Genomic DNA, 27,477 nt, shown 5'->3' with positions numbered 1-27,477 from the left:
GCCCCTCCCGCCCGCAGCCAGAGGGAGCGGAGCCTCGGCCGGCTCGGGGGGCGGGTGCCGGAGCGCAGCGCAGCACTATCTGTCCGCAGCGCGGACTGACTGGAAGCGGGCGCTGCCGCGGGAGGCGGACGATGGGGGCAGGTGCCGCCGGCTGCGCCATGGACCGGCCGCGCCTGCTGCTGCTGCTGCTCCTGGGGGTGAGTGCCAGCCTGAGGGGAGCCCGCTCCCTTTCCCTGGACCGGAACCCTGTGGGTTCAGGTTTCCCCGAGGGAAAACAGAACAGAGCGTTTGGGTCCCAGATGCTGGGGATGGATGGCGGGAGAGGAGCTCCGATGCCAGAATCCACGGAGGAGCGTCTAGGGTTCCCGGGGCGCAGAGGAGACCCTGAGATCCAGGGTAGAGATGCGGTCCAGAGGTGCGCGCGGATGCGGCTACTCCGGTACCTGGGGGTGTGTGTGCAGGAGCTGGGAGGGTCTCTGAGGAGGGGGTCCTGGGGCTCTTGGATGCCTGGGCTCTTTGGAAGAGGGCGCTTGAATGCCAGGCTCTCAAGGCGACTTTCCCCCTGAGCATCTTGATATCTGGAGGGTCGTGGGACAGGACCCAGGCTAGCGAAGATGAGGAACGAGACGGGGACTAGAGATGTGAGGGGCGAGCGGGGCTGGAGACAAGGGGCTGGAACAATGGGGGAGGAGGCTGGAACGACAGAGGGGACCGGGCATCGGACAATGAGGACTGGCCAGACAATGGGGGGAGGGGCGTGGGAGGGAGAGCTTCGGGGAGCAGGGGTCGTCGGCTGAAGAGAGAAAAGTGGGTCGGGGAGGCAAAAAAAGGGACGGCGGCGAGGGAGGTAGGGAGAGGGAAGCAAAATGAGAGGACAGAGAAGAGCGGCCCCTAAGGTGGTCGGGACCCCGTGGGTCGGCCGAAGGACAGTGGGTCGAGAAGAGAGCAGAGGGACGGACGTTCCCCGCTCCTGTCGTGCGCTCTTTCTCGAGGCCTCGCCAAGTCGGGGAATTGCGCTGAGGATCCGAGTGTGGGGAGGGAGCGCCCACTTCGCGGGGGCGAACACGTCCCCCTGATTCCCGCACGACCCACGAGCGGCTCCGAATTGCTGTTTGAAGCAGCGCGGCGGACGAGAAGGGATGGAGTGGGCGTCGTCCGACCGGGTCTGGCGGCCGCCACGTCTCTGGAAGCAGAGCGCTGGGACGCGCCAGGAGGGGTATGTCCCGGTAGCGCACAGCCCGGGGTCGCGCAGGCGGAGGCGGCCCGCAGGGGGCGCTGCGGCACGAGGGTTGTGCCCTCGGCAGCTGCGGGCGCCACTGGGGCTGCGCGCCCGCCCCCATTAAGTTAAGTGACCCAAGCACCGCGCCCTCGGTTCGCTCGGCCTCAGCGCTCAGGCGCGTAGGGATTCCGCCCGCGCCTCGCCCAACTTTCAGATGAAGACGCTGAGCACTGAATGAGATAGAGGCGCTCCGACGCCTCGGATTCTGTTTGGGCAAAGGACTGCGGGTCCTCTTAAGCATCTAGGTCCCCCTGGTAGTTCTGACCAGATATTCAGGACATGTGACCTGGTGTGTGGCCATGAACGGAGTGCCCTGGAAGATTTGGCAATGGAAGAGGTGTTCTCACTCTCCCTGACACCCTCACGTCTCTGAGCATCGCGCCCCCAGGTCCCCGTTTTACAGATATGGAGACTGAGGCTCTGAGAGTTTAAACAGCTTGACTAGGATGCCATCCGCAAGTCGAGCCAGAGCCCTAGCTTGCCTGCCGCTCACCTGATGCCCAGCCCCGCACTGCCCGTACCTTTAAGGGGGCAGCCCGGCGTCCCCACGCGGGATAAGAGCTGCATTTCTCGGCGGGCGGGCGGGCTTGACACCAGCGGCGGCATGTGGAGGCTGGGTGGGCAGAGACCTCCGGGCGCTGGCCCCCTTTCCGAAGCTTAGCCCAGGTCCCCTGTAGCTGTCGGTACCTGTGGCTTCTTCCGGGGATTTGGGAGCGACTGCGCGCACCTCGGCCGACGAACGCGCGAGGTAGAGGCGCTCGTCCGTCCGGAAGGGGGCGGGGAGGTGGGACGGGGGCGGACAGAAGCGTGGATCCCGGAGGGGCAGGAGGGAGTGTCCCCCGAGGGGAGAGGAGGCGAGGAAGGAGGAGAGCTGGGCGTGGGGGGCCTGGGGGCTGGGGAAGGTGGACCCGCGCAGAACCCGCGGCCCCAGCCCCTGCGGCTCTCGCCTCCGCTCGCCGCGGCTCCCTGCGGGTCGGGCTCCGCGGCGCTCCGAGTCCTCCCAGGGCCGCGACGAGAGTGCTGAAACCAGAGCGCGTCCCGGCGGGTCCGCCGGCGGGCCGCGCCGGTAATGGAGGCTCTTTGTCATTCAGACGTCTGTAACCCGAGCAGCGGGCCGGCTAATGCGCCTCATAGGGATGCGGCGAGGCGGCCACTAGACGGACGCGAGCGGCTCCCGGAGGGAAGGGCTTCCCGCCGGCGCACCAGCCCGACCCGCTCGCGCGCGTAGATTCTTCCCTGGGGGTGAGGGGTGGGGAGGCGGGAATAAGAAAATTGGTTGAGTGGCTACTATGTGACACGCACTGCCCTGGGTAATTTCTCTTGCGTTATTTTAATCCTCATAATGTCCCATCAGAGTAAATCTAGTTATTCCCGTTTTACAATTGGAGCTGAACCTCCCAGGCTTTCAGGCATGAAACCAGGCTCCCCCAGTTAGTAAGTGGTGGAGCCCTTGGAACCCAGGATGCTTGGCTTGGAGCTTTTTCTTTCCTCCGTATGCCAGACGGCTCTCCCTTCTAGATCCCGGAGGGATGAGGGCCCTGAATCACTACTAGCCCCGGAGATTACATCCGTGTCCTATGCCCTTGATACCACAAGTTTGGAACTGAGTCCTTTAGCCCCACGCAGAATCCCCGTCCCCCTCAAAGTCTTCATGAGGCAGCATCCTCAGTAATTAGCTCTTGTCTCCTACCCTATCCAAACTCAACCCTTATCTAAAGGGGTTGGGGGGCATGTGCCACTGCCTCCCCTGGGTTTGCAGTGACCTCAAAAGACCCTCCACATAGCTGAAAACTCTTCAATCCCATGGCGATGGCTAATAGCTCCATTCACCTAAGGGTAAATGGTTAGGATTCGTCCGTCACACTGAAGCATTCATATTCAAATTCTTTCAACTGTTTTGGTGTGTTTTCTATTTCGTATAATTAAAAACATTTTTTAACAGTCTTAAGTCACTTTATCTAAGAGTACTTCCACCTTAGTTTCTTGAAAACCTTGAAATGGCAAAAATAAAAAGACTGCAAACATTTTCAAAGATGGGATGAAATCATTCAATAAAACTGGAAATGAAGAAGTGTAATAATGTAAATTGCAGGCAATTGCACCTATCATTGTGGTAAACTGGTCATTTTGGAGCAATTAGCCTGGACCCTAGTCATCCCTCCTGGCTTCCCAAGATTGCCCTGGCTTGAACCAATAGAAGGTGTGGCAGGGGCCAAGCATTAGGCCATTTAGTAGAAGGACCTCTGTGGGCCTTAGTTTCCCCCTCTGTCAGAGAGGGGATGAAGGCAATCCCTCACATCTTTTCCCCTCAGCATCTTGGCTTCTGGAGTAGCTGTTTGGGTGACATTTCCTCTCCCTCATGGGACTGTGGTTCCCCACAGAAACCAGGGACCATGTCTCATTGGAAACTCTTGTTTCAATGCTCAGTAAATAGTTGTTGCATGACTTAACTTTAAGGAGAGCAATTACCCATCCTCCTTTGGTCCCCATGCCATCCTCAGACTCCTTGGTGGCTGAGATTTTCTTCATATCTATTCTGCCCCCTATTCTTAGATGGCTTCCTATTTTAGGGGATGGCTAAACTGCCCCCTCCAACTACCTCCCACCCAGGTTCAGCAGCTCATTCTCCTAAGACATGCCTTCCTACCAAGGCTAGTTACATAGTTCCTAAAGATGCCCTAAAGATGCCATTAAACCGAACAGATTAGAACTGTGGGGGAGGAGCCACTCAGGTCACACTCTGGTAGCATCAAGAATTGACAACTGATATCTTGATAGGAAGGGAGAAGAGAGAAAAAGTATTTTAAAAAACTGACAGGAGAACTCAAAGAGACGAAAGTGTGGTAGTAATTTGGGATAAAGAACACAAGGGCTTCAGTGCACAGCAGCCCAGGATAATCGCTGGTGTAAATGCTGAGTCCCTGAGTCATGGGGAAACTGTGAAGATATGTTCCGGAGTCAGAGAAAGGTGCAGCCACCCTGGTTAAAATGGAAAACGGTAGGTGATTAGAGCAGCAACTCCCTGACTTTTGGGAAGCTCAGCTATCCAGAAGTCATTCACCAGAGTTCTAGTTAAGCGAGATCCCTATTTTGTGCCAGATACCATGTCAGGTTCTGGGACAACCACGGCCTGGCCCTCAGGGAGTTGACAGTGCAGTGGGGGATCCTGAGAAGTGTCAAAACAGACAAGAATAGCCAACAGAGAGAACGCGTCACAGGGCAGCCCCGCCTGATGGGGGGGCACAGGCCCACTTCCTTGAGGAAGTGATAGTTAGGCGGAGCCCTAAAAGATGAAAAGGAATCCTACCAGGCCCTTCTGTAATCTCACTGGCCTCCCGGGGGAAGGCCTGGATCGGGGACTCCCCCAGCCCCAAGACTTCTGGTCTGCAGATGTTCCCAGCCCTGTGTTCCTGCCACCTGGGAGAAGATGGTGGCAGCATCCAAGGTCCCCCTCTTACAATGCCTGCACCCTCCCTGCTGGTCTCTTGAGGACCACAGGCTGCCTCCCACACTCATCCAATCCGTCCACCCCCTACCTCCACCTAACCCTGGTGAGATCTCAGTATATCTTAAAGGACTGGGGGGAAGGGAATGTTCTTGGCCATGACCTGGTCAGTGCGGAGGCAGAGGGATATCTAAAATGACCTTTAAAGCTCCTTTCTGCTCGCACGACCTGAGAGCCCATACTTCCTCTCAGTATCAAATGGGAGCTGCGTGGTCTGGGGCCAGGGAAACAGGCTTGGGAGTTTTATTAGACATGAAGATTTTTTTTTTAAGGAACAGAAATATAAAGCAAGCTGCCAGCAGCCCCTCCCTCTAGGGAATCTGGTGCTAAATCGTTCCATCCATGAGCAAAGATGCCTTGGCGGCAGGAATCCGACTCCCTTTCCCGGTTCCAGAGCTGTTCCCACTGGCTGCATGGGGGGCAGGGAGTGGGGAGGGCTGGTGACTGGAAATCAAACCCTGGTGGAGCAGGGCTGCCGGGTGATGAGAGCCGCCACTTTCTCATCATTGATAACAGGCGACCCTTTCTTACATCTTGGCGCCACACTCTTGCCGATTGGTCTGCTCTGGCGCTGAGCTGTAGCCATCTCTAGCTAGATGGAGAGATGGAGACTCAGAGAGAGCGAGCAGGGCAGGTCAGAGCTCCCAATGCAGAGTCAGGATTTGAACCCAAGACCCCACCCCTCTGCCTTCTGTTCTTGGGTACAGATACATCCTGTTGGATATATATGTGGAATGTAAGGGTTGGCCTAGAATTAAGGACCTGGAGTAGGGACGGCCCTGCTAGCCTTTGTTACAAAAAAGGCTCCCTTCTGGGCAGATGCAGCCCTGCGGTCGTGCAGCTTAGTAAGTGGCATTTGGACTAAATTTCAGAGGCCAGTTGCCCCCTTGGCTGGAAACCCTGTGCGAGCTGCAACCTGAAGGCCCTCAACTGGGCCTCAAGCCTCTTTCCCTATGCAATGTATCCTTGAGATCCAAGAGTTGCTGTAACCCCAAAATGAACTTTATAGAGGGTCAGCCTGGGAGGCCCTGACCTCATACCCCCAGCAGCTTGCAGGGGTGCACTGTCCCCCACTGCCTTTCTTCCAGCTTTGATGTGCCTGATGCCTCCCTGGTGAGCTCATCCAGGCCCAGGTGGTTCCAATAGAAGGCTTTTGGAGGGGGTGTTTGATCCCTCAGAAGATACCCCCTCTCCTTTCTCTTACCAGTCTGACCTTCTGATCTCCCCCCACCCAGGTGTCCTTCGGAGGTGCCCAGGAGGCATGCTTCACAGGCATGTACACCCACAGCGGCGAGTGCTGCAAAGCCTGCAACCTAGGAGAGGGTGTGGTCCAACCTTGTGGAGCCAACCAGACTGTGTGTGAGCCCTGCCTGGACAGTGAGTAAAGGGTGGCAGGTGGGGAGAAGGGAGAGGAATGGAAGGGAGGGACCAGAGGCTCAGGAGAAGTATGCTCAAAAGAGAGGCCTTACAGTCCTCTGCCTCCTGGCAGTGTCTCCTGCCCACCACTCTATGGGCACCAGAAGTGAGTGTGATGCAGGATAGGAGGCAGAGAGGGGAAGCTGAGAATGGATGAGAGAGGTCTGCAGAGGAAGGAGGGGACCTGATAGGGGATCCCAAGGGGACCCCCCTTCCCAGCCCCCAAGCAAAGAAACCTAGTAGAAGAGTGTGGCCAGGTGGGAGGAGTAGCTGATACTAAGATGAGCTAAAAATATCACCTACACTGCAAAATCAATGGTTGCCACTTACCCGCAGTGTTTTTGGGGGGAGGGGCGGAGAATCAAATACTGGCTGCCCTGGAGTCTGACCTTGGGGGATCCTGGGAGGGTGTGGCTACCCCTCCCCCCAGGCCAACTGTCCTCCAGCTCTGAGGAAGCAGAGCTTTCCCAGGCAGCAGGGACGGGGGTTAGAGTACTATAAAGATGTCCTTCTTGCAGGTGATATCAGGTGGGGGAGGGAGAGGACACTGTGGCCATCCCTACCTGAGATGTCCTTGGGGAGGGGAGAGAATCCTGTCTTCCAGATCTGCTTGATGAGGGAGGCCTCAGGATGGTGGGTCTGGGGTCTGAAATCCGTGCACTGTGGAGTCAGGAGTCTCAGCTCTGCTGGATGCCCCAGCGTCAGTTGCTGCCTTCAGGCTATGGGCTCAGTACTCTTTTCCTGCCCCTGCCCAGAAAACTTTCCTCACTGTCAAGTCAGATCCTGCCTTCTACCTGGCACTCACAGCCCATCCGGAGGGCCTGTGGTAACCATACTCAGATTATTCTATAATCACACTGGGAACAAGGGAGCAGGAACTGGGAACTCTGAACCCACCTGCCAGCCTAGTCTTACCTCTGGATGCCTCTTCCACCATCAACACTTGCCCACCTCTCCATGCTCCAGGCAACCCCAGCTCCTAGGTATCCTCAAACATACTGTTTTCCTATTTCTGTGCTTATGGATCCTATAACCCCACACCCCAGCAGAGGGATGCCTGGGACTGGGTGGGGAGACTGGACATTCTGTAATACCCTTGCCATCTGGGCACTTGCCCTGGCCCTGGCCTAACAGGGTTTCCACCCCAGGGAAGGGTTGGCCAACTACTGCCTACCCTGGAACCTCGTAAGATTGCCTTTCGCATTTCCTAGGCTCTAGCCCAGGGCCTCTCCTCCCTGAACCCTAAGTCTCACAGGATGGGACCCCACTCACCCTCTGTCCAAGCAAGAGATGGGGTAGAGGAGCCTGGGGGAGGGAGGTTCTGCATCTCTGGGGATGGGGAGAGGGGAGGCAAGCTCAGAGGTGATGGCAGGAACCCTCCCTCCCATTTCCTCGGTCTGTTCCCCTCCTTTTCCCTCCGCCCCTTGCTCTCCATCAGCTGCGTTAACAGGCAGTCTTTACAAGCCCACTTTATGGAATGGAGACCCCAGTGGACTTTCCCTCTATCCTCAAAACGTTTCCACAAGGAAACCCATTAAGCTCCTGCCTTCATTCTCTGCCAAAAAAGACCACATTTTCCCCACCCCCTAAAACCCTCTCCCAGGAGTTTCCTGCTAATTTTCTGTATTTTCCCATAAGCAGGGAGGGCCCTCCCTTCCCTTCCAGGGTGCCACATGCCAACCAGATAGGAGCCTCTTGTTTGTTTAAATTGGAAATCCTGCCTCGGCTGATTATGTTTGGAAGTCCTTTCTGCTGTCTGACTATATCCCACGGGGTAGGCCCAACCTTTATAGGATCCCTGCTGTGTGTCAAGTGCTTTACAGTGAATTTCATTTATTCCTCATCACAACCCTGTGAGTGGAGATATTATTCCCTATTTTACAGAGAAAGTAAAAAGCTCAGAGAGGTTAAATAAAGCGCCCAGAGTCACACAGCTAATAAGTGATGGAAGCAGTTTTGAATCCAGATCTGCCTGAGTCCTAGGAAGAGAAATATAGGGGTCCCTCTGCCAGAACTGATTGTGTTCTTCCCTTCTCCCCTGATATCTTTTCCCTTTCCACTTCTGTCTGGTTTTTTTCTTCTTTGCTTTTCTACACACTCCCCCCACCCCAAGATAATGACCCAGTGCTCCATCTTGTCTCTTGGTGCCTTTAGAGAAGGTTGAGATCAGACCCACAACAGGCCTTGATTTCCCTTCCATGGGATGCTGCTACTTCCTCTATGGCTTCCACATTCTGAGCAGACCTTCCCTGGTTCTCAGGTTGCTAAATCCCTGCTTTTCCTCCCCTTGGAGCAAGAATGCACCCTCTTGGATGCAGATTGGCACGAGTTCTCCATGCTGGGCTGAAAGGAGTGAAGATCTGCTCTGTGCCTTCTCTTCTCTGCACAAGGAGGAGAGGACCCTGGAGCCCCTGGCGTCCCTCCCCTTGTTCTGGAGCTCACATCCATTAATTAAGAAAGCATAAGTTAACAGTGAGCTCGGTCCTGGCCAGTGTGGCTCTGTGGTTAGAGTGTTGGCCCAGGGCACCGAAGTTGATTCCTGGTCAAGGGCACTTCCTTTGGTTGCAGGTTGGCTGAGGTGGGAGCAATCAGGAGGCAACCAGTTGATGTGAGAGAGACATCTCTCTCTCTCTCTCTCTCTCTCTCTCTCTCTCTCTCTCTCTCTCTCTCTCTCTCCCTCCCTCCCTCCCTCCCTTCCATTGTCTCTGAAAAGCAATGGAAAAAAATATCCTCAGGTAAGGATTAACAAAAACTATTAAAAAAATAAAGTGATTTTGAAAATCTTCCCTTTATGCCCTTTCAAAGCGCAGAGGATGATATATTCAAATCCTTCTTGCTTTCTAGTGTCAGTCCCTCCTGCTGTACCTGAACTTGCTAGCCAGGATTCTTATCCCCACCCTCAGGAGCCAAGCCTTTCGGCAGCGTGGGGGAGCGCCATGGGTGGGAAATTATGTTGTCTAACCCTAGTTACTCTCATACAGGCCACACCTGAGCCCCGACCTGTGCAAGGGCAGCCGAGCCAGCTGTGCAAGGGGAGCTGTTGAAGGCCCCATGCCTGGGCTGGGTTCACAGCTCAGTTCTGGCCTGTGGGGAGAGCTGGGTGGGAACCACCTCCAGATTATCCCTTAATCTTGCTGGGAACTCTCTAAGAGAATTTGCCAAGAAATTTACCTGCACCACCTGGGTTACCTTGAGACGTCTCAGGGTCATTGCTTCCCGGGCTTGGGCTTGGAGCATGGGACTCCCGGACCCCTTCCTCCCTCCCAGTGGGCTGCCACAAGCTTTCACGGACCTGGATCAGGGGAGAGGGTGAGGCCCGCCGAGGGGGTGATTCTGACCGAGGGAGTCAGCGCCCTTGCGGGCGTGGGGAGGGAGAGAGGCCCTGCAGCCCCTGCGTCCCAAGTGCCCAAAATGCAGGCGACCAAATTCTGGGCCCGCAGCTCCCCCACCTCCATTTGCCCGCAGGCGTGACGTTCTCCGACGTGGTGAGCGCCACGGAGCCGTGTAAGCCGTGTACCGAGTGCGTGGGCCTGCAGAGCATGTCGGCGCCCTGCGTGGAGGCCGACGACGCCGTGTGCCGCTGCGCTTACGGCTACTACCAGGACGAGGCGACGGGGCGCTGCGAGGCGTGCCGCGTGTGCGAGGCGGGCTCGGGGCTCGTGTTCTCGTGCCAGGACAAGCAGAACACCGTGTGCGAGGAGTGTCCCGACGGCACGTACTCCGACGAGGCCAACCACGTGGACCCGTGCCTGCCCTGCACCGTGTGCGAGGACACAGAGCGCCAGCTGCGCGAGTGCACGCGCTGGGCCGACGCCGAGTGCGAGGGTGAGCGCGCCGCGGGCCCGGCTGCAGGCGGGGGGAGGGCGCCCCCTGGGGGTCGGGAGGGGCAGGACCGGCCTGGGACTGCGGCCGCTTTTCCTGAAACCCGACGGAGGAGGTAGCTTCGGATCCTTCTCACCAAAGGCCCCCTTTCACTCTTTCCTCCTTTGGGCTGTTTGGAAAGCCACCCTCCTCCTCTCAGGCCGCAGCTACTACATTCGTACCCATTTTCCAGGGCTGTATTGGTGGCGGGTCTACTGTGGCTGCCAGCTGGACGTTGGACCGGTTGCAGATAAACAGTTGGAAGGTGGCCACTGCAACCAGAGCAGAGCAGGACACGTATGATCCTTAAGGCAGGCTTTCTGAACTGGAAAAGAGGCTTGAGGACCCTCAGGAGTTGAGACCCTTAGGCACTGAGGCCTGATCTAGGTCCATGGTGGTTTATGACCCAAGATAGAATCCACTTGCTGAGTGATGTTAGTTAGAGAGGTCACTGCTGTGTCTTGGACCTCAGTTTCCTCACTGGTCAGTTGGTGACCAGTGTTGTGGGTTAGAGAAGGTGGCAGGTCTATTTCAACTTGTGTTATCAGGGGGCAGGGTCAACAGTCATCTTTAGTTTAGTCAAGGATGGAGTTGGACCCAAGGAACACTAAGGAGGTCATGGGCAAGGGGCTTTGGGGTGGAGGAAGGGGAGTGGCAGGGTCCACGGATGAGAGGCAGGGTGCAGGTGGAGGCCGCAGCACCCTCCCCAGGGGTGGATGGGAGTTGGGTGTGCCCACCTTAGCCAGGCACAGACCGGAAGGAGATGGGGTGATTCCTGGGGTGGGAGGAGGAAGCACCTTGGCCGTCAGAGCAGAACAGTTTTGGCCTCTGGTTGGTGACGTCTGTCTCAGGGAGATGGGTAGCTTTTCCACTGCAGGGAGTGGTTGACAGTGCCCTTACGTTCTCTCCATCACCCTGTGGCTGGGTGTCCACTTAGCTATTTCCCTAACCCTTAGGATATTCTCATTCCGAGAAAGCAACACAGCCCCTCCTTTTGGGAACCATAAGTTTGATGGGAGAGATACAGCCTTTGCCTCAGTCTGATGAGAGAGACAGGGTCCCAGCACTCATTTCCTGAGAGATCCCTCATTCTGGTGGAGGAAGCACCAGCCTCTGCCTTCAGTCAGTCCCAGTCAGATGGGGGAGATAGGTCCCCTTTGTGAGGAGCCTCCAGTCTAACACTGGCTCCCATGCAACCATGCCTTCCTTCCACCTCCGGTGATCTCTGGCGGAGGGGGCTGTTAAGTTGCGCTGATGCCAGGTGTGTGTGTGTGTGTGTGTGTGTGTGTGTGTGTGTGTGTGTGTGAAGCTTCCTGTATTGGGATGGGGGGCTGGGAGGAGGATTGGGGTACAAAACGTGATGGTTCTGGTGGCAATTTCCCTGGGCTAGGAGGCAGGCAAGTGGCATCAGGCACAGGCAGGGAGGGAGTTTCAGCCGCTGGCAACAGGCAGGCACGCAGTACAGTTCCGTGGGCAAGTCCAGACCAGCTGGTGGGGGGACTCAGTCAGGGGCATGGTTAAAGCAAAGAAAGGTGGTGGCTGGGGGAGGGGTGGGCTCTGCCTTTTTGGGGCATTCACAGATTCCTCCCAGACAGCACCCCACTTTTCCAGCTACCCTGAGGAGGAGAGTACCCCTGCGGGCCATGTTTACCCTTGTCCCTCTGCCCCTCTTTACCCCTGCCTCCGAAGGGTTAAATGTCAGCTCTGGGGAAGAGGGAGCATTTCAGGAAATGGAATGTGATTCACAGTTTGGTTGCCCCCTTCCCCTCCAGTGCATGGTACTTTCTTGCATATACATTTCAGGTGTCAACACGGTGACTCACCCACCCTTGGGGCAGAAGCCCCCCTTCCCCATTGCCCCAGTGAAAGCTGGATTTAGAGGAAAGGCTTGGTCCCTCTTTCACCCCCAAGTCTGGCAGCCCCCATTCCGGAAACTGCTGTCAGGACCTGCCAAGGGCTTAGCTGGTTGGAATGCTAGTGGACATGGCCACATCTGGATCTCATCCCCCCACCCCCATCAGAGGGTAGTGGAGAAATGTGGGGAAAGTGCCCTGGACAGCTCCATCTTCAGCCTGGTCTGTCCCTGACCACCGGCTCTCAGCCTTTCTCGCTGCTCTAGCATCTCTGTGATGATCTGATTCACCACCATGCCTTCAGCCTATGGGTTGGGGTCAGCCTCAGGGCTCAGGTTGCCCCTCTAGCTGGCCCAGCTCCCTAGCAGGGCAAGAGGAGACTGCCCCTCCTCCACCCCCTAGTCAATGCCTTATCTGGGGCTGCCAAAGACAGAGCTATGTCTCCTCCCCTTCCAGCCCCACTCCCTCCCAGGACTGAGATGGGGGAGACAGCAGATGGCAGCCCCCTCCTCAGTGCCAGCCAAATGGATTCCAGATTCACATCTGGGGGCCTACCCCTCAGAAGGTGCTGAAAACAGGGCTCTTTGAAGCATCTTAGTCTTGAGCTGAGGAGGCCCAGAGACCAGTGGGCAGCTTTGACACCAACTTGGGTGGGCAAACTGGGAGCTGAGTGGGGCTGAGCTGAGGAGCAAAGGGCCTTCCCCATCACCCCATTGGCATGTCCCATCTGCTTTACCTCCCTGCCCTAGGAGTGGGAAGTGAGAACGGGTAGGGTAAGCAGCTTTGCCCAGGCAGGCACCCTCAGGCGGTCCAGAGCCCACAACCCCAGGAACTGCCCCCAGCTGGGTGACAGAATGGAAAATCCCACCCACTGGTGCCAGGAGGTAGCTGGGTCCCCTGTCAGAGAGGCTGGCAATACCCAGCTGGCATGAGAGGGTCTAGGTGGGTGGCAAGGTGCAGTCTCCTTCCCTGAGGTACTGGGCAGTACCTGCTTCTCAGGCCCTCTCTCTGCCAACAGCCTGCTTCCTGCCCAGGGAGGGTGTGGGCTCCTTGACACTCTCTTCTCTGGGTGTCAAGATCAGATGGTGTGAGGGCCACACAGGGCAGGAAACGGGCTAGCCACTGTCCAAGGACTGGCTGGAGGGAAGCAAGCCTGCCTGGCACCCCCACCCTGCCCAAGCCTAGAGCCAGGACAACAGACTGGAAAGGAGGCTGCGTGCCAGCTCTGGGGAGGTGGAGTGGGGCACGGTACCTAAGTACCCTCATCCTTCCTTGGGACCGGTGACTGGAGCCATTGGGCGAACCTAGGGCCAAAGGGGTTACATTTCCCAGAGTGCTTCCAGCTGGAGCCTTCCCGGGCTTACTCTCTCTCTCCTTTCTGTGTGTACCTGCATGCCAGGTCTGGGCCCCCCAGGGGAGGCAGAATAGATTTATAGGGCCACAGCTACCCCCCGAAATGGAAGGGAGCTTAGAGACCATCTCTCTTCATATCCCCATTCTCTGGACAGGGAAATGCAGGGACCTAGGTCTCGTGACTCCCAGGCTCTCGCTCGTCACCCATGTGTGTAACTGCTGGGCACACGAGCACCTGGAGCGGGTTGGGGACTCAGGAAGAAGCGCTGGGTGGGTCAGATCATAAAGGGAAGGGCTGAGGGGAGTGGGCGCTCAATCCTGTCACCCTTTCTCCCAGAGATCCCTGGCCGCTGGATTACACGGTCCACACCCCCAGAGGGCTCAGACAGCACCGCCCCCAGCACCCAGGAGCCCGAGGTACCTCCAGAGCAAGACCTTGTGGCCAGCACAGTAGCAGATGTGGTGACTACAGTGATGGGCAGCTCCCAGCCCGTGGTGACCCGAGGCTCCACTGACAACCTCATCCCCGTCTACTGCTCCATCCTGGCTGCTGTAGTTGTGGGCCTCGTGGCCTACATTGCCTTCAAGAGGTGAGAGGGAGGGGTGGGGGACAGGGAAAGGGACCTTTGTTCTCAAGGTGGGCTTTACTGTGACCTTGACCTGAAAATGCACACACTCTTTTAACTCAACCCCAAGCCAAGCTTATCCTCACTCACCATCAGCTGCTCCACTCCAGGGCATGGCAGCTCAGCAGGAAGGGAAGGTGATTGTCCCTGTCCTGTCCTCATGTCAGCACCACCCCACTCCCATGTGCTCCCCTCTCTGATTCCCCAGCCCCTGCTGCACACAGAAAGGGTGCTTTACCAAGTGCCTCTGACCTCGTTCCCCGAACCCCATTTAGCAACACAGTTACCTACATGTGTATGTGTCTCTTCCTTCCCATGTGACACTTGGGAAACTGTGGCATCCACATCCAGAAATCCAGGATGTGCCAGAACTCTCCGAAAGTATTTTAAATGTCTAAGTGCATTTTTGATTCTTAAAAAATCCCATCAAAGTAATATATGCTTGCTTGGGGAAATGCAAACAAGCACAGTGTCTTGTAAAGCAAAAAGCAGAAGCTCCCTTTTATCTTCCCAAATCCTACCCCTCATCATTGGTATCTGTTTCGATCCTTTCCAACCATTTTCTGTGCATTTATAAACACATATACATGAAACTTTTAAATTATATGTAAACACACAGGTATATGTATATATTTTTAGCATCAGTGGAGTCACACTATACATATTCTACAGCTTACTTTTTCACTAATCTCCCCCAAGAGAGCTTTCCCTGGGACATATAGATTATCTGATCATTTGTAACCACTCATTCAATAATATGGATGGATCATAATTTAACCAGTTTCTGACTGATGGACATTTGATTTGTTTTTAGTTTTTCTTAGTTCTTATAATAGCAGAGGAAGTCCTTGGACTATACGTGTCCTGCACACATGTGCGAGTATTTTACAAGGGTAGACTGGGAAAAGTGGAATTCTGGGAAGTTATTTATTTATGCGTCATTCATTCCATGGACATTTATTGAACACTTGCAGTGTTCACCAAGCCCTGAGTGCCCCTCTGACCTTAGTCACTGTGGCAGGGGATCACAGCTGGGTACCTACCATGCCCCTGGCCCACACATCAGAGCACAGATGCCCTAGCCACAGGGCCACTGCGGCCCCTCTTCCCTGAGGCTGGGCCTGTCCTCTGGCTCCAGGTGGAACAGCTGCAAGCAGAACAAGCAAGGAGCCAACAGCCGGCCTGTGAACCAGACACCCCCACCCGAGGGAGAAAAACTCCACAGCGACAGCGGCATCTCTGTGGACAGCCAGAGCCTGCATGACCAGCAGCCCCACACACAGACAGCCTCAGGCCAGGGTGAGCAGCAGGCCGGGCAGGGGACTGAGGCAGGGCAATCAGGACTGATTAAGGTCAGGCTGTAGGAAGCACTGCCAGAGGGGCTGGCTGCCTGGTGCCTCTGGGTGGAAGGATGGGACAGTGGGATCAGGGAAGGGGTGGGGGAGGTCCTTTCCTGTGGAGTGACTTGGGAAATGGAGGCTTTGACAAATTGGAGCATCCAGACTCATCAAGCTAATTGTCCCCCCTAGGGCTAATTACTCCCCCAAGTGGCTGCAATTAGCCTCCTGCCCTGGACTTCTGGGGAACAAGCAGTTAATTATGTCCCCTAATTAGTGGCCCAAAGCCTAGCTCCAGGACACTTGCCACAGTTGAGTCTGGGACTGAGAAGTCCTGTCTCCTCCTCTGCCTTGATTAATTGCTGGGGGGGGGGGGCAGTAGGGAGGGGTTAGATGGTGGCGATAGTGCTGGAGCTATGGGTGGGGAAGGCACATGACTCAGCATCTGCCCCCAGGCCCCCTCCACAGCCTGGCCCCTCTATCCAGGACCTCATCTTGGCCATCCCTCTGCCTGTAGGCCCTGGGGGCTTCCCCAGATTGGGAGGAGAAATGCCTCAGTCCTTCTCTGGTCTTATCCCAGGCGCCAGGCCTACTGTGGGGGGAAGGGGACCTGGTGGGTTGTGTCTGACTTCTCCTGGGTTCTTGGCAGCCCTCAAGGGGGACGGAGGCCTCTACAGCAACCTGCCACCGGCCAAGCGGGAGGAGGTGGAGAAGCTGCTCAATGGCTCTGCGGGGGACACCTGGCGGCACCTGGCGGACGAGCTGGGCTACCAGCCTGAGCACATAGACTCCTTCACCCATGAGGCCTGCCCCGTCCGCGCCCTGCTCGCCAGCTGGGCGGCCCAGGACAGCGCTACGCTCGATGCCCTCCTGGCTGCCCTGCGCCGCATCCAGCGAGCCGACATTGTTGAGAGCCTGTGCAGCGAGTCCACTGCCACGTCCCCCGTGTGAGCTGACCCGGAGCCCCTGCCCTGCCCCCACATTCCGGTGACTGATGCTCCAGCCAGCCCCCCATGGGCCAGCATCAGAGCTGAGCTCCTCTGGGCAGGGCTGTGGAGCCTGGGCCCCTAAACCACAGCCCTGTCATTGACCCCTTGTGGCCCCATCGCTTCTGACCACACTCCCTCTCCAGCACCAGAGGCACCCTTGCTGCCTCTCCACCCTGTCCCTACCCCTCACCATCTCCAGCCTTCTGCTCCTTCTCCCACATTTCCAGGTGGGCCAGCTCCTCCCACCATAGCAGGTGTCATACTTGGGGGGCTGACACCAGGGATAGTGTTGGAGTGACAACGAGGCCCCAGAGACTCAGAGAGAGACTGAGGAACCAGAGCCATGGACTCTACACTGTGAACTTGGGGACTGAGGGCGCATCATCGTGGCCTAAACCCTCCCTCAGCCCCCATCACGTCTCCCCTCTGGCCTAAGACGAAGAGGGTTGGAGCTTGTCAGAGCTGGAAGAGGGTATTGAAATCTAGTCCACCCTCCTTGTTTCACATACAGGACAGGCCCAGAGAGAGGCAGTGACTGGCCCAAAGCCACCCAGCAATGGGGTAGCCAAATGTGGTCTAGCCTCCTCCTCTCTGAATGAAGGGCACAAGCCTCACCTTTGCTTAAAGGCTGGGAGAAGGGGGGACAGGTGACAACCCCTGGGAAATGTCTTACAGCCAAATCCGGTCCACCCTCCACCATCCCCAGGCCTGTTCAACCCTGGTGGAGATGGATGCTTTACCCAAGGCTTGGTCCGTTGACCCATCATGACCCGAGTCAGGTTTGGGGTTTGTGGAAAGGGGTGCTGCTTCCCCTTTCCTGTCACCCTAAGGCGTGTCAGTGTGGCACCTGTGGTGTGGCCCAGTCTGTAGGTGCCCTCCATCCAGGCATAGACCAAGAGCCAACACAGACAGTACCCCTACCTGCAACGCACAGACACACACACACACACACACACACACACACACACACACACACACACACGATGAGAAATCTTTTCTCCACAAGTTCTTTCTCTTGGGCTGGGACCGGATCCTGCCCGGGGCAGCTGCCAGAGAAGCATCCCAGGGAATTGAACTCTGCGCATTGTCTTCTCTCGCCCCCGGGTTTGGCGGGCCAAGGACGGCTGAGGCTCGAGCTGGCGCCTGTCTTCCAAGGGCCTGCACGGGAGGAATGCTCCCCCTCCTCTGAAGCCGTGGGTTTGGCTGGGCCCTGAAGGCTGCAAAGAAGAAAAGTGGACCAGTGTGGGAATGCAGGAAGAAGGAATTGAGTTCAACTGTAGCCCCTAGACTCTGGTCTGTCCAAGTTTAGAGGACTGTACAAAGGACAGTTTTTTCCCTAGCTTGGTGCCAGGAAGGGGCCTGGAGGTCCCTCCTGGCCTGTTCTGTTTTGCTTGATGTTGGAATGATTGGCTCCCCCATCTATTTAGCATGAACGAGCCCCGAGCAGGGTGTGCACTAACAGCCACCCCCTCCCCCGCCCAGGGTTCTCCCAGCCCCCTGTAAGGGATGGGGAACATTGTATGTAGATGGCATTTCTTTGACCTCAATCTGTGATGGGAGGAGGAAACTCACCTGCTGGCCCCTCGCCTGTGCACCTGGGAGTGGGGCAGAGTCTGAGTGTATTTATTTTCCTCCCCAGCAGTTGGGGAGGGGGTTGGGGGTGGCAAGTATGTTTTAGCATGTGTTTGGTTCTGGGGCCCCTCCTGCCTCCCTTTGGTCGGAGATGGAACCCTTTTGGCCCCCTAGCTGGGGACTCTGAGCTCCAGAGTCCCTGACACCTTTCCCTTGCATCTTGTGTAATCATTTCTTGGGCCCTCCCGAAACATACACATAAAACATAAATGATGAACATTAAATAGCAAAGAAAGAAAATTAGTGCAATGATTTTCTGGAAACGCATGTGTTTTGAATTGGCGGAGGCTGTATTTGCCACAAGGACACAGGTATAATTTCCATCTCTGTTCCTGTCCTGTTTTCTGCCTGCACACACATCAAATGGGGAAGTTTTAACAGAAATCCAGCAAATTCACAAGTGTAGTAGCCATGGAATTAATTCACGTGGGATAGGAAGGAGTGGGGGCCCTTTTCCCCCAGATCTTGGAGAAGGAAAGTGAGAATAGCGATTCAGGAAGCCGGCCAGCTGTGAACTTGACCAGATGTCAGAAGTGAAAGTGACCACAGGGGAGCCAGAGGCTAGCTGGCTAGAAGGGCCGGGTCACAACCCTGCAGCTCCCAGCCACCCACATGGCCTGGGAGACACTCCCCCCGCCCCCTCCAAACACATGCATGTGCACGGGGTCTGGCTCCAGATGGCCTGGAGGAAGCCTGGCTGGCCTGACCTGGAGTTAGGCCCCTCCCTTGTGGCTCTCCCAGGCAGGTCCCAACCCTGGCTCCTGCCAGCCTGGCTTTGAGCCCTGCTTGGCCTGGGCCTGGGAGCTCCCTGAGCTGCAGGGTTTTGGGCCCCAGGCCTGTTCCATTCTCTGAGGCTGGCCAGGCAGCTGGTCAGAGCTGCTCAGCCCCTGCTGATCCCTTGGCCAGGTCCTCCGATGGGGCTGGGCTGGCTTGTGGTTGTTGGGAAAAGCACAGGAGACTTGCTCTTCCTGGAAAGAAGCAAATAAGCCTTCCTGATCTCAAAATCCTGGGAGGGGCCAGCCAGGCCCCAGCCAAAAATGAGGTATGAGTTGGAGGGGCAGCTGTCTTTCATCTTCCACTCCCAGACTGCAAGGGTTATGAGGAAGGTGTGTGTGGGGTGCAGGTAGATAGGAGAAGTGACCCTGGCACTTGGGTAGCACCCAAGGTGCAGTGTGATGGGGAGATGGTCTCTGTCTTGAGTGAACCTCCCATCTGATGGGAGTCCCAGGCTTGAGGATACCTCGAATCTGATAAAGGAGGCACCATTCCTGTCCTAAGGGAGCCCCTATTCTGATGGGGGAAGCACCTCTCATCTGGTAGAGAGCCAGATGCTGCGTGTGAGATAGGCAAATCCCTGCCTTCAGTGATCTTACATTCTGGAGGGGGAGACAGCAGACAAGCCCCCTATGGCATGCAATACCATGCTAGGGGTGAGTGGGAGGTCCCAGCCCAGATCTACCCCTACCAGGGGTTAGGGAAGGTTTGTTAGAAAAGGGACCTTGAAGCTGAGTCCTTAGGGATGAGTGGAATCAACGAGCTGGGGGAGGACTGTTCCTGGCAGAGGAACCAGCTCAGCAAAAGCCCTAAAGAGAGAAGAGAGCACACAGGGCCTGGGGAGGCACCTGTGCCTGGGGCCCAGGGAGGGGGAGGTCAGTGGGGCCAGACAGAAAGGGGGCTTAAAGAGATGCTAAGACGTCTGTATTGCACTCTTAGAACACTGGGAAGCCACCGAGGGGTTTTAAGCAGGGGCTCCATAGACAGATTTGCAGTTTAGAAAGCACTAGCTCTGGCTGCTGGGTGCAGGGTAAGAGTGCAGCAGGGCGGGCAGGGAGGTGAAGTCACTGGTTGGGGGACAGAGAGCCTTAAAGACATACCAGAGATTTGCACTCCCCCTATACTGTGGAGAAACCCTGTTTGCCCTCCTTCAGCCTAACCTCCACTCCTTTTTCCCAATTCTCCCCTGAGGGCAAATGAAAAAACACTCCATGAGCTTCCCATCTTTAATGTGGCCTCCAAGGGCTGTGAGGCCCCTGCTAATCCTCTAGCCACCTTCTTGCTCACACTCTGTGCTCCCCCAAACCAGCCATCTTGCAGTTCTTTAAGCTTCGGTGATCCCTCCGGCCACAGGCTTTGGCTCATGCCGTCCTTTCTGTCTGGAACACTCTTTCCCTCTATTTTCCAAGTTGCCTCCCAGTTCAGTGCTTCCTTGGGGAAGCTCTTACCATACTCTGGACTCAAATCAGGCTTCCTGATTCCAGGTCAGAGAACACCACGTTCCACTCCTTTTCTTTCTTTTTTTATTTTTAACCCTCACCAGAGGATATTTTTTTCATTGCTTTTCAGAGAGAGTGGAAGGGAGAGGAGAGAAACATCGATGTAAGAGAAACACATTGATTGGTTGCCTCCTACACACGCCCCAACCAGGGCCAGGGTTCGAGCCTGCCAACTGAAGTACATGCCCTTGGCTGGAATCAAACCCAGGACCCTTCAGTTGGAGGGCCGACCCTCTAACTACTGAGCCAAACCAGCTAGGGCTCCACTCTTTTTCTTTAGACCACTTATCTCTTCGCAATTAGGCACCCGTCTGAGTGATTATTTGATTACTGTAAACTCCAGGAAACCAGAGACAGGGTCTGGTTTTGCTCACTTTCTAATCCTCAGCACCTTGCCTGGCATACAGCTAGCACCCAATAAAACGTTGTTGACCGAATGAATGGAGTGCTCTAAAGAAGCCCTGTCCAATAGAAACAGAATGCCATTGACATATGTGATTTTCAACTTTTTAGTAGCCACATTATGAAAGTAAAATAAGCGGATGAGATGAACTTAATAATATATTTTATTTAGCCCAATATGTCCAAAGTATTATTTCAACATGTAATCATTATTTTAAAATTATTAATGAAATATGTTACTTTTCCCCCATTAATTTTTCAAAATCCAGAATGTATTTTACTCTTACAGGACACCTCAGTTTGGATTAGCCCCATCACGAGTGCTCAGCAGCCATACGAGGCTGTGGCTATCCCATCGGGCAGCTCCAGAGCTTTGTCCACCCAGAGGAGGGACTGGTTTTGAGCCCCCAGTGGGCTCAGAGGACAGATAGGTGCCCCTTGGCTGCTTCTTGTGTCATCAGTCCCCTTGGGCCTGAGGCCTATAGTTCTTCCTTGCCACCCCACCTGCCACCCCCAAGGCCTCACTCCTCTCTGCTCAGGTCGGGGGAACCTCTCTTTGTCTCCTTCATTCTCTAGGCTAGAAGGTGAGACCTTTTATCTCCTCTGGCCCATCAGAGCCCCTTATCTTCCCCTAGTGTTTCCTTCCCCTTTCATGCAGTTCACTGAAGCTGAGATGAGACTTGGAACAATGTAAAAAGCCTTTTTATCCAGTGGGGAGGGGTGTGGTGGGGCCCACTGAGCTTGTAACCCCATGTTCCAGGGGAAGAAGGGGCTGAGCCAGAGCTGGGGTCAGGGGAAGACATTTCCCATGATGCTCCTGGCCGGGGGGGGTCTGCTGCCCATATGGCTGGGGGACGCAGCTCCTCTGATAATGCAAAGCAGATTCTTCTCTAGCTTTGTGGCAGCTGGTGGGCAGAAGGCCAGGCGACGAGACTGAGTTCTAAGGAATCTGGGTACAGAAGAGCTGAGGCAAGGAGGGCTCCTTCAGTCTCATGCCCTTCATCTCTGACTCCTCCCAACACCCTTGCCCTCACGTTGACCCCTCCCAGCTACACCAGGCTCTTCTTCAGCAATCTGTCTGCCCTGGGCCCTGCCCCAGACTCCGGGTCACTCTCCACCTCCATCAGAGACCCCCAGTTCTCAGCACAAATCCTTGGAGAGGGTCTCTGATGCAACACCTTCATTCAGGTGAGCACCAAGTTTCTTCCCAAGACAGACCCTGAGTGGCCCTATCATCCCCACATACAGGGTCATTCTTTCCACATTCAATTGAAAGTTGGGCTCCCCATTTCCACACCTCAAGTCTACCTATTCCAGTCCCCCAATCATTTCAGAGGAGAGGAAAGGAACATTTCCCTAAGGCACCATCATGGAAGAACATTCAGAAACATTCCAACCCTCACCCCCCATCCCTCCCAGGGTGCTCAGTCCTGCCCTCTTCCCACAGCATCCGGGCACTTCCCAATCCCTGTGCTCCCTTCCCTGTAATCCCTGCTCCAGATGTTTCCAGCTACATTCCCAAAGGGATCCTGGAAAAGGTGGGATTGGGTCTCCTCCCTGGGCTGACTGTTCTCTTTGGAAAAGTCTGGGAATGTTCCCCTCCCCCTCCCATATTCTAATGACTCAGAACCTGGGGGTCCTTTTGCATCATGCAGTGGGAGCCTGATGCCTCCTGAGAAGCCCTCGACACTCTCTGACCTGGGCGTGGCCCTCAGTGTCCACATTCTGTGGACCCCACCCTACCTCAGGGCCTAAGGCTTCAATCAGAGGTTCAGATGGTTCTCATCTGCTCCTATAGACCTTGGGATGCCAGTGGGCCACACCGGATATGTGGGCCAGGGGCACAGAGCAGCCAGGCTTCCATTCCGAAACCTTGGAACCAAGGGAGGTCACACCATGACCTCCTGGAAGATAAAGCCGAGATCCAGAAGCCAGCCACCTGGGAGTTCCCCTCTTCTCACCCTGTGCACCAGTTCAGATTCTTTGTAATGCAAGAAGGGGAAAATCCAACCCAGCGTGGTTCAAGGGAATTTACTGTCCAGAAGGTAGGGCTGGCTCTAGGCCCAGCTCAATTCAGAGGCTCAAACAACATCCCAGGACCCAGTTTCTCCCTCTCCATCTCTTGCCTCCATTTCTTCCCATAGACAATTCCTTTCTGGTGGCCCGATGACTGCACAGTTTCAGGTTCAAGCTCGTGGGAAAGAGCCTCAAGTCCTAGAATTCCAGCCAAAGCCTGCAGGCATCCTTGGTTCTGATTGGCCCGTCCCAGGAATGTCGATCGCTGATTGGCTACTGTGGAGGTCCTTTTCCGAGGATCCCTTTCTGGGGCAGGGGTATGCCCCTGTCTGAAGCATGGGGACTGAGAGTGGGAGAACTCGAGGTACAGTTACAAAAAGGGGGTCCCCTCCAACAACAAATGTAGCCCCATCCTAGATCAACACTTGGGCTCCTTCCTCCTCACCAGGCAATCTGAGCAACACTCCACCCCCAGACCCGGGTGTGTCTTTCTAGTAAGAATTGCCATGAAACAGCCCAGCACAGGAGTACAAGAGCGTCCAGGAGGCCCTGGGGACCTGAGGAGGAAGTCCTTGTGGCTGCAGGGACCTGGGAAGGGGCCTGGAAGGAGAGGCCTTGATCTGAGTTTTGAAGTTTTGAAGAAGGATTTGGATTGTGGGGGTGGAAAATAGGTGGGGAGAATATTAACAGCAAAGGAAACAGCTGGAGCAAAGGCACAAGAATAGAGAGCGAGGAGTAGTTAACTTTGACCATAAATAATAATGGGAACAAGGTGAAAATCGGGCCAGATCTAGCAGGGACTGGAATGCCAGGCTGAGGAATTTGGACTGAAGAGGTTGGCAATGAGGTTGTTTGAGCGGCAGAATGTTCTGGAAGGAGGAAGGGAGCAAAGGCAGGAAGACTGCTGGGAGGTTGGTGCTTCAGGCACAGAAACTAGCAGCGGGGAGGAAAAGAGGGAAGCAATTCAGGAAACATCAAGAAGGGAGAATGAACTCGCCTTGGCACCGGGTCAAATGGGAAATAGCAAGGCCCAGAGGAGTCTCCATGACTCCCAGTCTTCAGCTGTGGCAGCTGAGGGGAGACAGAGCCCTGGAGGGGGAGCAGGCTTTTGCGGAGGATCTAGAATTCCCTGTGGAGTCTGAGAAGTCTGTGGGACACTGAGGGAGAACGGCAAGGGGTGGGGGGGCATGGTTGTACAGATCAGGAGCTCAGGGAAATTCCAGGGCTGCAGGAAATTCCAGGGAGTGTTCTATTATCATCTGCCAGGCACTGGGTGAGGTCCCCATGGGACAGAGGGAGAGAGAGCCCTTGGGCTTGGCCTGCTTCGGTGACCAAGGAGAATGAAGAGGCAGAGATGCTCAAGCAGGGCCAGTCAGTGAGTTGGGGGGCCCGGATCTTGCAGCATCGAGGAAGCCTAAGAAAGGAGCAAGTTTCCAGGAGGAGGCAGCAGGTGATCCCCAGTGCAGGTGCCGCAGGGAGGTCTGGGAGGCAGAAGGCTGGGACGATCCCCTGGATTGGACCATGGGGGGTGCAGGAGACAGATGGCAGTGGTTGGAGGAGAGGGTAGCAGGTGAGACAATGGAGATGCCCCCGTGTATAAAGTTTCTCCTTGAAGCTTCGCTGAGACGGGAAGGAGATGCCCTAGGACAAGGAGGGACTTCACTGGGGGAAAGAGGAAGGAGGATGTGATCTCCAAGCCAGGGAGCTTTAAGGTCTCAAGTGGATGGTTTGAGCCATCCCTCTCAACATGGACTCCACAGCCTAGTTCCACCAGCCCAGCCCCTCTGTGTGAAATTCCACGGCCTTGAGGCTCCAAACCAGCTTAAAGGGGGTCAACTTTAGTCTTCAGGGTCCTATCTCTCTTGCTGTTTCAACCATCTTGCCCTCTACCCCCCACCTATTCTTCAGCCCCCCCCACACACATCCATCTCAGTGCCAATGGTGCAGGATTAATTAGCAAAAATCGGTGCCTTGTCCTCTAGGAGCTCAAAGTTCAGCTAAAATGAAGAGAGGAATGTCTGAAAATCTAAGTGGGATTGGATTCTGCCAGAAGAACCACAACCTAGATCCCCTGTCAAAATGCCACCTTTTTTGAGACTTTACTAAGCAACCATTAGGCCCTGGGAGTGAGATCCTCGCTCCATCCCTTCCAGGGGAGTGGCTGAAGGCCAGGGCAGGACTGAAGAAGCTGCAGAATCACAATAGGTTCATGCAGAAGCCACCTCAGCAGCTCTGGGCACCAAGCCCCACAACACATGGGCTGGGCACTTGCCCAGAGAGTGCCACATGCCTGTCAGGCTGGAGCCTGTCTCATGCCTTTCTAAGGAGGCTGCCAGAAGCCCCGGAGCAGGGCAAACCCAGAACAGTGACGCAGCTGAGGAGTGAGGGCTGGGAGGGAAGGCTGCAGTCCAGGCCAGATTGTGGCACCCCTTCAGCCCTCACCAGGTGTCTGACTAGTCAAGGGACAGGGGAGGGAGCATGGGTGCCAGGGGCAGGGGCTTGTTCCCCATCTGGGAGCATGGCAATGCCTCTCTTGGCAAGAGAGAAGTCTGCTTGGCAGACTGGCAAAGAGGCTGTCTTGGGCTGACCCAAACTCAGATTTGATACCTAAATGCCAGGCAGCCCTCCATCAAGGAGGAGTCTCCTCTATTCAGGACAAAGGGCAGCCACAGTCTAGGCCTGGTAGGACATGCCTCTAAGGCCTGCAGCGAGGATAAGGGTAAGGATAGGGGGTGTCAGTGAGAGCCATAGCCTGATTCCTTGGACTCTGGCCCCTGGTTTGGCCTTAGAGTGAGGGGACCAAGGGATCCCTAAAGGATGGGGGTTAACCACAGCCACTGAAGTGGGTGAACCAAGCAACATAGCACCTATTAACTGGGCCTCTGGAGACACTGCTTAATGATAACAGAACACATTTGAAAGTTTACAAAGTGCTTTCACAGCTGTAGTTTCATGTGATTGTCTCACTAGCTCTACCAAAGAGGTATTATTGGACCCATTTTATAGATGACACAACTGACACCCCGAGATTTGCCCAAGGCCCCCTGATGGTAGGTGACAGAGCCAACCTGGGAGCCATATCTGCCTCCCCAGCACCCTCACCTCCGGTTCTGCCCCATGACTGGCTGAGTCTGCTGCCACTGGGCTGAGGGGTGGGGATGAAGGGTGGAACAAGGGGCTGGTGTGGAGAGGCAGGGAAGCTGGGGTGGGGACTGGAATTCAGACCGGGGGATGGAGGTTGAAGATAAACTGACCCCACTTGGGTATTTCCTAAGGTTCATTCCCCTTCCTGAATCCCCTGCCCCCTCCTGCAAAGAGTGGCAGGGACAGCTGAGACCCACAAGGGGAGGAAGAAAGGGGATCCCCATTCAGAACATCCCCTCCCCTCTGCTCCCAGCCCCCCACCCAGGCTGCAGGAAGCTGGCGCCACTGGGAGCCTGGCACAGAGCCACACAGACCAGGCCTGGTGGAGGGAGCAGAAGGCCAGCAAGACCACACTGCAGCTCCGAGTCCCACCCTGGTGGGCCTGGCCTGGACCCCTCTTCCTATGCCCACTGCCCACCACTCTGCCTGTCCACAGAGATTCCTCAGGGCCTCACATCTCAGTCTGGGATTCAGACAAACCTGCTTTTTCAAGACATCGCACCCCCTCCTTACCCCGGGCTCTGCTGGCCCCTTCCTGGGTCCCTGAAATGAAGGCTCCAAGCCCACTTGTGTCAATAATCTTCCCACTTTGGCTGCTGGTTATTTTGGCCTCATCACCCAAGGACACAAGTGGAAAGGATGTGAGCTAAAGAGTCGCACAGTCCTAGGTTCAAACCCTGGCCTGGCCATTCATAGCTCTGGGATCTTGGGCAAGGTAGTCACATATGGTCATTAAGCCTTTGTTTCTCAGACATAAAATGCAAAGAAATAGTAGCTCCCTTGGAGATTTGGGGTAAACTGAGCACTGTGGGTCACAGTGCATATTTGAGTCCTTGTCAACCTATCCTGGCATTACAGGCCCCGTAAGGACCCCACCCTGCCCTTCCAGCCTATCTCCCACCCTATAGCCAGACTGGGTGACTTGTGTTCCCTGAGTACGGCTCATGCTTCCCAATGGGGTCCTTATTGCTGTGCCTGCTGCCTGTGGAGCACTGTCCCCAGCCCCACCTGTAGCCACACTCCTTCCTCAGCTCCTCCGGGAAGCCCTCCCGGATCTCCCTCTCATATTTCCTCCAGGATCTCCTTGGCACTTGCATAGAAAGGACTCCATTCTGTTTTGAGTCTTTGCTTTACATCTTTTATTAAATTATAAGCTGACTCATTTCTGCCGCTCTCTCTGTCCCCACCAAACCCCTCCCCCCAGCCGCTTGTGCACAGTAGGTGCTCAAAAGCCCATGGAATGCTAACTGTTCCTCTTCCACGGAGTGAGTCTCCCTGCAACCCTTGGGCCCACTTGCACTGGAGCCTTCACACCAGCCAGCCAGGACAGAACACTGCTAACCAAGGAGAACCTGGAACCCAGCTGCACTCAGACAGAAAGATGGGGAGTGGAGAGAGAGGAGCATGTTGGGGGGGGACCAGCCCTGTGACTTAATCCAGCTTGACACGGTTTGGCAAAGCCATTCATGTTGTCCCTCTGACTCCAGCCAGACCAGCAGCTCGTGCCTTCCTCCACTCTTGGCTGAAGATGTAGAGAAGGAGAAGCCACCCACAGACACCAGTTGTGAGACAGACACAGCCTGGGCCTCCGGGCAGGAGCCGGAAGAAGGCTGTGGGGTGGGGGTGAAATAAAGTCGGGGGACGGTGGCTGAGCTAGGCTGCAGCTGACACCGGGCTGGAGACTGATGCATCGGACACCTGTCTGCCTTCGGGGCTGTTGTCCCTATACACACCATCCCCACTCCAACCCCCTTGCAGATTTCCAGTGAAGTCCCTTCTTCATTTCACCTG

General features: G+C 55.7%; 1 protein-coding gene across 1 annotated transcript; it reads left to right on the top strand.

Annotated features, from left to right (window-relative positions):
* Positions 1-25: 25 nt before the first annotated feature.
* Positions 26-18,447, top strand: NGFR (nerve growth factor receptor). Its single transcript, XM_081161576.1, has 6 exons — positions 26-197; positions 6,020-6,161; positions 9,666-10,025; positions 13,605-13,857; positions 15,032-15,192; positions 15,880-18,447. Exons 1-6 carry the CDS (start codon positions 132-134, stop codon positions 16,179-16,181), a joined length of 1,284 nt encoding a protein of 427 aa, XP_081017702.1. The 5' UTR covers positions 26-131; the 3' UTR covers positions 16,182-18,447.
* Positions 18,448-27,477: the final 9,030 nt, after the last annotated feature.

The sequence above is a fragment of the Miniopterus schreibersii genome, assembly GCF_964146895.1.
Source record: "Miniopterus schreibersii genome assembly, chromosome: 16".
NCBI classification, from domain to species: domain Eukaryota; kingdom Metazoa; phylum Chordata; class Mammalia; order Chiroptera; family Miniopteridae; genus Miniopterus; species Miniopterus schreibersii.
The sequence above is the reverse complement of the archived record's forward strand: the minus strand, read 5'-3'. Positions and strand labels throughout refer to the sequence as shown.